The sequence below is a fragment of the Mastacembelus armatus genome, chromosome 1 (genome assembly GCF_900324485.2).
Source record: "Mastacembelus armatus chromosome 1, fMasArm1.2, whole genome shotgun sequence".
In the NCBI taxonomy this organism is placed as follows: Eukaryota; Metazoa; Chordata; class Actinopteri; order Synbranchiformes; family Mastacembelidae; genus Mastacembelus; species Mastacembelus armatus.
Window position 1 is genome coordinate 13,413,230 of NC_046633.1, and position 9,098 is coordinate 13,422,327.

The window sequence follows — 9,098 nt, forward strand, 5'->3', positions numbered from 1 at the left end:
CATTACAGGGCAAAAAATGCAGTCTATTTTTTTCAAGCTTACAGATGATTCACAATTTTAATCAATTCGTTTCACTGCAAAATGAACCAAGACTAAAACCTTGTGTACATGTTTTTTTCATTTTTAAGCAAACTACACTATTTACAAGGTTCTTTCAAAAACTGCAGGTTCCCTTAAAACTATGGGCTGTCACTTTCAGTCTTTAAATAAGTAGACCACACACATCAACTTGAACAATCATTTTGGTACAGATCTCTCATTAATTGGCTCCTGATGTTTGTGCTTCTTCACACAAAATTTGCCTGTTATCTGCTGGTTACATACCACATATATGTATATGAATAAGGTTAAATAACAATATGCTAGGACTCCTCTAGACTTTTCAAATTATGCTGGACCAAGTGGATAAAATTCTGATAATAAAAAAATCTTGTATTCACCCTCTCACAGCTGCTCCTTTTCCAGTGACTGTCTACTAGAAAAATACTTTTTAGGCTAGTACTTGACATGTGATGAAATTGTTGCAAACCTTTGGCCACTATGCCAAAACTGCTTCACAGCCCAGCAATGTTCCTCAGGGCTTGGTTTCATGTCTTACCCTCTCTCACTCCCCATATTTGTCACATCACATACACATTAAAGACAAAAACCCCTCTCCTGAAAAGTTTATCCACACTCAAACTTAATGCATGTTAGCAAAAGTCAATCAGCTAATGGTCATTTGTCTGAGCACTCAGTGCTATGTTTGTAGATTACTCCTTAAAAAGTCTAAAGAGCAACAAGAAATAAATAGATTAATTGTCCATGAGCATCAGAGAAAATTGTGGTATTTTGCCAGGATAGAACTGGGTCCTGAATGGAAATGGAAAGAATCCAACTTTGTCTGTGTCTGCTCCCCTTTACCTTTTTTTCCTTTTTCCTTCCTCCCTCCATCTTCCACTTTAATGAACTTGCAACAACCAGTGACCCCCCCCCACCCTAGCAACCCCTCCCATCTGCTTCTGAAATCTGTTCTGCTTCTCAGAACTCTCAGATTTTCCCCTTGTGTGTGTGAGTGTGTCTTGCAGTTACAATGAAGTAATTCACATCTGTTCGGCAAAATCCAACAATGGTGGAGGAGCGAAAGGCAGAAAGAGTGAGGGAGGGTGAGGCAGAGAAAACAGACTTTCCAATTATCTCAGTCCTTTTGCAACAACCCCTCCCATTCCTTCTACAACTCCCTACGGCACACACATGTATCTTTCTATCTCTTCCATGTTGAAGCCAAAATCAAAAGGCCCTTGGGACCTCAGCCTTTTGATGAAACTAAATACTCATACAAAAGAGAGGGAGAGGAAGGAGGAATAAAAGAGAGAGACAGAGAGAGAAAGGAAGGGAAAGAGGAAGAAAGAGATGGCGACAGGACACCCAGAAGGGGGACAGCTAAAGTGAACTCTTTGCTCATTAGGTCTTGAAATATTCCATTCTTTTGACAAATACCAGGGCTCTGTGTTTCTTTTCTTTGTGTGCAGCTGCTATGTGAATGTGTGTAGTGATAACAGACAAGGGCTAAGGAATGCTGCTAACCCAATGGTACAATGGTCATTCACAGCTGCTCAGGATCATCATACTGTTGGTTCTGAACGCACCACAGACAAACACTTTCTCTCTCTCCCTCTCTAGCAGAAGCAACTGTCTGAACCTTGAAAAAAGGTCAGACTGAAAACAAGAGTTACAACAACTAATAAATATCAGTAAAACAACACTGACACAGATATATTACATAGCATTTTCAGTGCATCAGAGATTTAAAACCAAGAAATTATTTATAGTATAGCAAATATTAGTCCAAACTAACATAGCACTCAATATTGTGATTCTAGGCTTGCATGACTGAGGGTTTACAATTCATACTGTTATGTGATTTCATAGTTGAGCCGCCACACCCATGTGGGAGTGCCTGCTAGTGTCCAATCTTGGAAGCTAAGCAGGGCCATGTCTTGTTAGCACTTGGATAGGAGACCAACTTGGAAGACCAGGGACCGCTAGCCTCAGCTATGGAGGTTGCGTCAGGAAGGGCATCCGATGTAAAAGTGGTACCAAATAATCACGAGGACAAATTGATCCAACTGATCCCAAATGGGAGAAGCCGAAAGAAAAAAAAGGGGATTTTGAAGTTATGTGACAACAAACTTGTGTTAGCAGGGAAATCCACTACATCAAATCTAGCACTCTCTATTTCAACACTAAGCTGTATCAACAAATTACAGGACTGCTCTACACCATGAAGAAGAACTATAAGACTTTACATAGGATTTAAGGCCTGTCCAAGGTACATGTACAACCCTTATCACTCCCTAATACACACCTTTCCAACATCTTTCCCACCTCACATCAGCAGAGCTATGGTATTAGTGCTGAATGTAACAGCATATAACGCAAAACATAAAGACAGAAATAAGTGGCTCTAGCCTGGCCAGCCAGACCCACTCCGTTCTTAGCGATAGGATGTGGGTCTGGAACTCCTGCCATAGGGAGTCTTTGCCTCCGGCCTCATATGAACGGGGCCGACCACAGCCATTTATCAGCAATGGGGCGGGCTTCATGCTCCAGTCATCCAACCAGATTTAAACAAACCTTGCACATAGGAACTGACTTGTTTGTAACATTTCTCAATGCCAACGCAAATCTTTTTACAACTGGCTTTTGCTGTTTACCCTGTTCAAATAATTGGACAGAATTGGTGATAACATTGTGTATTCTCATGTTTTTACAACAAAAACGACAACAGTCATTTCCTAGTGTCTCTACTGGACGCAATATCATATAATTAGTTTCTCTGATTGGTTTATTCTGTGTCCACTGACCCGCCCCCTGGAAATTGATCTCAACCGAAGAGATTCCAGACTAATTCTTTGTATGGAGTATGATAAGAGTTAGTCTGGCTGGCTAGGATAAATTTCTCAGGAATCATGAGAGAAAATTATGATCTCAATGCTCAGTGAAAAAAAATGGTGAGTCATGGTTTACCCAGAATCACGCAGCCCAGTGTAATACTAGATTCTCGTTGCCATACAAGCCTGGTCATGTTTGTAATCCTATATGCTATTTCCAAATATTTTGGCCTATTTAACCACACACGCACACATCGCATATTTTATAATACATGTTCAGTTGTAATCCTGTCCAAATGGATAAACAGTATTAAATTCATTAGCAATAAGTCTGTTGCTGTGACTTGTCACCTAAAATGTACTTAAATGCTCAAATGTAAGCATACAGAGTGGCTCCATCACCAACAGTTCAAATGGGGCCAGAATGCGATCACTACTAAAGAGACATAAACATTTTTTCCTACATTTTCTCATAAGCTAAAAGCTATGAAGCACTGACTATAATGATGTCGCCAACATGCAATTCACAATTATGACAATCTTTTACCTAGAACCTTCCAGTTATACATGTTCATATGGCTCAACTTTTTAACTGATTGAAGCAATTATGGACTGGGTCTTCAACAAATCAACTTACTTACAATCAACATCTGCTGAGTTTGAGGACAAAATCACTGTTGCAGATTCTATTCTAATCACTTCATCTACTTTCAGCCCTGTGTACACAAGTCATCATAAAACAATCTATACCTCAACTTACCATTTCATTCTTGCTGTTCACATTTCAGTTAAACCTCAGCACACTCTGTGAGTTGATGACACTAATGAAACTAATACATAGCTATGCTAAAAATGAGCAGACACAGAAGTAGACTTACAAATACAAAATGATATGCTATGAAAAACAAGCAAATCCACCGAATCTTGAATGACATTGTAAATGTCTTCCATGAGAGGTCCAGGCTGATAAGATTTCATCTTTACAATGAATAGAGGCACAGACTATAAATACAAAGTGATGTGTTTTTGGGTCAGCAATGATCTATGTGTACCATGTTAAAAATCCACAATTGATAGAAAGAAAGCAAAAACAAAAACTCTAACTGTAAAGCAAAGTACACCATTAATTTAAAGCCAGCTATAGTATTCTCCTATACTACCATGATACTTTTATGGCCCTGCATCCTGAAGTAAAACCCTGAACATCCTTGACATCCTTACACAGTGGATCCTCTCCCTCCACCTATTATCGATCCCAGCACTCTTACCTGTGTCCTGTCTAAACTGATGCATGGACTGGAGATCTATGATGTACGGCGAGAGACGGCTGTCCACCTGGCCGAGGACCACGCTTCCTCCGCGGGGGTCGCTGCTCCGGATGGCCGCCTCTATCTGGTGGGAGACGGCGGGACTGTATGGCCGCCACCGGTTGTGTTCATTCAGCCATTCCCACACCACCACAGCAGAGGCCAGGAGCATAGTGTTACTGTTGGCCCTGAAGAGAGAATGAATGATGAAATTACACTTATTTGTTATTTAAAGTGCGGATAAGTCCCTGGGTCTTGAGTGAGGGGTTTGTTTGCCAAAACAATGCCTGCCAAAAGCAGAGGCCAGTCACACGGTAAACACGTTACACAAAAGCCCTTTTCCTTCGATATCGATTATAAACAGGTCCTTTCTGAGTGTATGGCTGTGTTTCACCCTCGTAAGACCCATTGTAGTGTTACTCCAACAACAAACAAAGCCAGGTTTGGTGTCTTACATGGAAAGGCGGCTGAGCTAACGCCGGGAGAAAGCGACGCATTCTTTCACGACGCACCGAGTTCCTCGCATGGCCAAGGAGAGAAGGAAACCCGTGTCCTCGCTCGTCAGTCTGTGTTATAGCACCGTAATACGATGGTAAAACGGTAAAGCGACAAAAAAGCGGCCTAAATGTTGCGCTTTCTATTTTGCTGGTCCTGGTCCCAGACCCACTGTTAGCTTCTCCGGCCAGTCGGGTCTGAAGTCACGGCCTTTTCGTTCTCTGAGACCGCTGCCTCGGCGGAAGGAAAATATTCGGAGACAAGTTAAAAGGCAACTCCACGGTGGTCACTTTATGTGGAGCGGTGGTTACAACTATCAGAAGGTAAATCCCGACAAAGCTAGCCTAAAAACCAACAACGAGGGTGTCTAATTTTTTCTTCCGTTGTTTGGGGCGTAATGTTAGCATACGAAATGTTGACAAAGTAGTGGCTTCCTACAGCGCAAACTCAGTAGTAACGACTCCCAAAACCCGGGTCAGATCAGAACAGGTTAAACTGGTCTGGATCCCAGAAGACACCACCAAAGGCTTTAATCCCAGACACAACGAACAGTCCAGCTCGCACATTACGAAGCTTTTGTGTGTTTCTGTAAGGGGTTTGTAGCGACGACAGTCCTTCACGTCTGTATCGTATTTCTGCTTTTGTTACAGCGTCAGTAATATAGTGCAAATATACTTGCAGTGGTTTTGTCCTGGTAGCCCCTGCACCAACTGATGGTGCTGACACCTTCAGGTTTATGCATCGCTGTTTTCATCGCTGAACAGAAAGCCTAGGAACTGGATCAAACATTCACCTGTTGATATAAACTTCTGACTCCACTCTCCTTGTCCAAGACTCTTGGAATAAAATCCCAGGCAGACCTCTTCTTAAATTAAATCTACCGTTTTGGCTCCAGCATGGCTCGTCCTTCCTTTCTGTTAACCCCTGTATCTCTTTGTAATATAAAGCAAAATCCGGCCGAGAGGAGCTACATCCCCTGTGGGGAATGGGTAAGAGCCAGTAAAATTACATGCACACGATGCGTTGAAATAAACTCCCATGTTTAATACTATCCCACCGCCTCCATCTTCCCCTTGTCGAAAAACTTGCTTTCATGCTACAACGGACTGGAAGGACTGGATCCCCCCTCCGCCCCCCTCAAAACTCTTTCTCCGTCACCACACCCCCCATGTTGATGGTAGTCCGCGAACCAAAAGACGACGGAGGGCCTCCCAAAACATTCAAAGCCAGGACAACCCCCTACCCTTGGCTTCATATGCCTTTCACTGATTTCGTATTTTCTCTGCCTTTGTAATAGGACTGCTCCCCTTGTACATTTGTGTGAGTGAAGAATTATTAAATAAGTAATGCTGTCTACTGTGTTACAGTAACGGCAAATGTAGTACCATTAATTTCGCCACTTTAAGAAACCTTTTTTTTGAGTAATGTTAAAAGATGTTTCTTGCAGGCACTTGGGCACTTTTTGTGAAGTTCACATGCTGCCACCTGCTGGAAAAATAGGAAATCTAACATCACGTTTTCGGGTGGAGGTTACAGTAGAAATCATGGAGGTTTGGCGCAGGCCAGGAATTTTTGAAGGAATTTCTAGAAAGGGTGTATTTCAATGTGGAAAGAGTTTTAACAACAATACAGAGCAACACAAGACAGCATGCGGGAAGCAGGTATAGAAGTGAATGCACCTGCAACCCAATGTGTGGTTTTGCCGACCAATAAGCGTTACTGAATTTTAGTTCATTTTATTGCAATCAATATCAATCGATATCTCTCAGTCAATTTTAAATTTTAGGTAAAAAAATGACATTAGTAGACATGCATATCTAAATAAATGCGCAGATAAATACAAAAACGAATAACTGAATTCAGAAATGAAAGAATAAATCTATATATGTTGTAAATTTTCTTCTTTCATTTATTTATCTATTTCTACATTTCCACATTTATTTCTGTGATTTCTGTAGGTCATAACCCTAGTCTGATGCAGGGTTGGTCAGCTGAGGCAGCCAGACAGAAGCAAACAATTCTCAACAAATTCTAATGATGGGCAGGTGAAGCCTCATGAAGCGCTGAGGCTTTCTTTCTAATTGTGTCGACAACGAGGCTTCAGTCTAACTAAGAACAGTGACATCTGGTGGCCAACTGAAGCCATAGCGACTAAAGCATTTACAATGTTCATCCATCCATTTTCTATACCCGCTTGTTGCTTAACCGGGATTAACCAGGTCACAGGTATCTGCTATCCCAGCTCTCTTTCAGGTGGAGGGCAGGGGTACACAATTATAGTCCATCTGTAATATTAAGTAATGTGTGCCCATGGATTCTCCCAGATGTTCATGTTGACTTACAACTGCTGAAAGACAAGAAGAGTTGGGTAGACATTGATAATATCCAGTCGATAATTATTTAGACAGACAGTTTTACAAATATATCACAATATATACAGATGGCTCTAAGAATCCAGATAATGCACATGTAGAAATATGTAACACATTGCAGAATGTAATATCAATATATCCAACAGATTAACTGATAAACTCAATATCTACAGCAGAGATTGTTGCTATTATTTTTGGTCTTCATTGTGTAGAACAGGTTAAGCCACTAAAAACTGTTATTTGCTCAGATTCAGCAGCAGCACTTAGGGGTTTAACGTCAGTACAGACTGTTAGAGAAGACCTTATGACAGAAATACACATAATGTTATTACAGTTGCAAATGTTGGGTGTAGACATTCAGTTTTTTGGATTCCTATGGTAGGGGAGAGGCAAAATTATTAATTGGAACAGCAATTAACATTACAGGGTAGAGAGAATGAGATTTAGACACGAAAGGGAGACATTACTATAGGATACAGAAATCAGTTAATGTAAGAGGATAACAGATCAGAGGAACAGGCTTTAGGAAGAGAGAGGAGGTGATAGTCACACAGTTAAGGATTGCACATGGAGGTGTAAGATCAATTCTGTATTTAGTGGGGACAGACAGATCTTTGCCAGTGGTGTGGCACTCTGGAAGATGTTGAACATGTTATTATGCAATGCCGCAGATACAATACAGAGAGAGACATTCTAAGAGGAGTAGTACAGGAGGCAGGTCAGGAATGGAGCTTTAAATCATTTTTGAGTACAAGTCAAGAAACAAGGGCAGTTAAATGAGCATTAATTCACTATATTATGGAAACCAGGATTGGGAAACTAGATATAGGGATCTAGACCAGAGGTATTCAATATTCTGACTATATTTATTGTCATGTAACACACAACTGAACATATATGTATGGCTGTAGATATGTATAATGTTCTCTCATTAACTAAGTTCTCTCTCTTTCTCCGTCTCACTTTACAGTTTCTCTCCCTTTGTTTTCTACGTGTATCGCTCTCTTTCTTTTTCTTTGTACTGTCTTTTCACGCAGTGTTGCCAACTCGTCAGTAAGGAAAGTAGCTATTGGCTGTCCTAAAAGTCGCTAGAAGTCGCTGAATGACGTCATCGCCCTATTTGCATAATATCCATGGCACATGCTTTAATTGTGATGGACGCTTTTGCCAACTTCAGAAATGGAAAGTAAGAGACAATTGTGATTCTTTATAAGAAATAAGGGACAGAATAAGGGACACTCAAAATATTTGTACTGTGCCATATAATGTAGCATGACGGCCTGCAGTTAATAAGTTCTCAGAAATAAATACATTTGCCTTGCTGTAAATGACTGAGGCTGTTTGAGTCAAATTCAGTGATTTATTTTAGACAAAGAACATTTTACCTTTTTTTATTTTATTTTTTTATTATGCCATGCATCAGTACAGATCACACACATACATGATCGCACGCGCGATTCATTTGCAGTCGGGACCCGGAGGCGTGAACACTTCCTGCTGTGACTGCAGCTGGGAGGGAGGGACTGCTGCGAGAGGACTGGGTCGCCTGTTTTTGGGACGGGGCTCGCGGCTGCAGCTGATTTGCCGTTTTACTGCGGCAAATTGAGAAGTGTAAGAATGGTGCAGTACAGACACATCAGAGTCTCCAAAAGTCTCAAGTAACACCAGAAAAAGTCGCCAGATTTGTCGCTAGTCGCTTTAAAAGTGTCGCTAGAGGGGTCTGAATACTCGCTAAATATAGCGACAAAGTCGCTAAGTTGGCAACACTGTTTTCATGTGTAACTTGCCTCTAGCGCTGTTTACACTGTAGAGTCGTAATGTTTACCGCCTGGGATGCACAGACTTGATTGGCTGACTGGTATCACGTGGGATGGCTCAACTCACATGCAAATGGTCTGTGCGTTTCCACTACTGTAAAGTCTAAAAAAGCTGCGCGGGTGGAAATAGAAGCGCCCCGTTAGGTTTTAAATCACAATCTTCTGTTTTGGCTGTACGTCCGGGTCCGTATGGGGCAGCTTCTGGGTCCGCACCCGGACCGCGGTCCGCCTGTT

General features: G+C 41.5%; 1 protein-coding gene across 2 annotated transcripts in view; it reads right to left on the minus strand.

Moving 5' to 3' along the window:
• LOC113127890 (E3 ubiquitin-protein ligase DTX4-like) overlaps positions 1-5,776 on the minus strand; it is a 31,596-nt gene extending 25,820 nt beyond the window's left edge. The window contains exons 1-2 of one of the 2 annotated variants that reach the window (XM_026302780.1): positions 5,469-5,776; positions 4,142-4,368 (exon numbers count right to left, since the gene is read on the minus strand). In XM_026302780.1, the coding sequence (XP_026158565.1) occupies positions 4,142-4,352 (211 nt within the window). In that variant the 5' untranslated portion in view covers positions 4,353-4,368; positions 5,469-5,776. Of the gene's footprint in view, positions 1-4,141; positions 4,369-4,635; positions 5,321-5,468 lie in introns of those variants that run through there. The other variant, XM_026302779.2, reaches the window with a different exon arrangement.
• Positions 5,777-9,098: the final 3,322 nt, after the last annotated feature.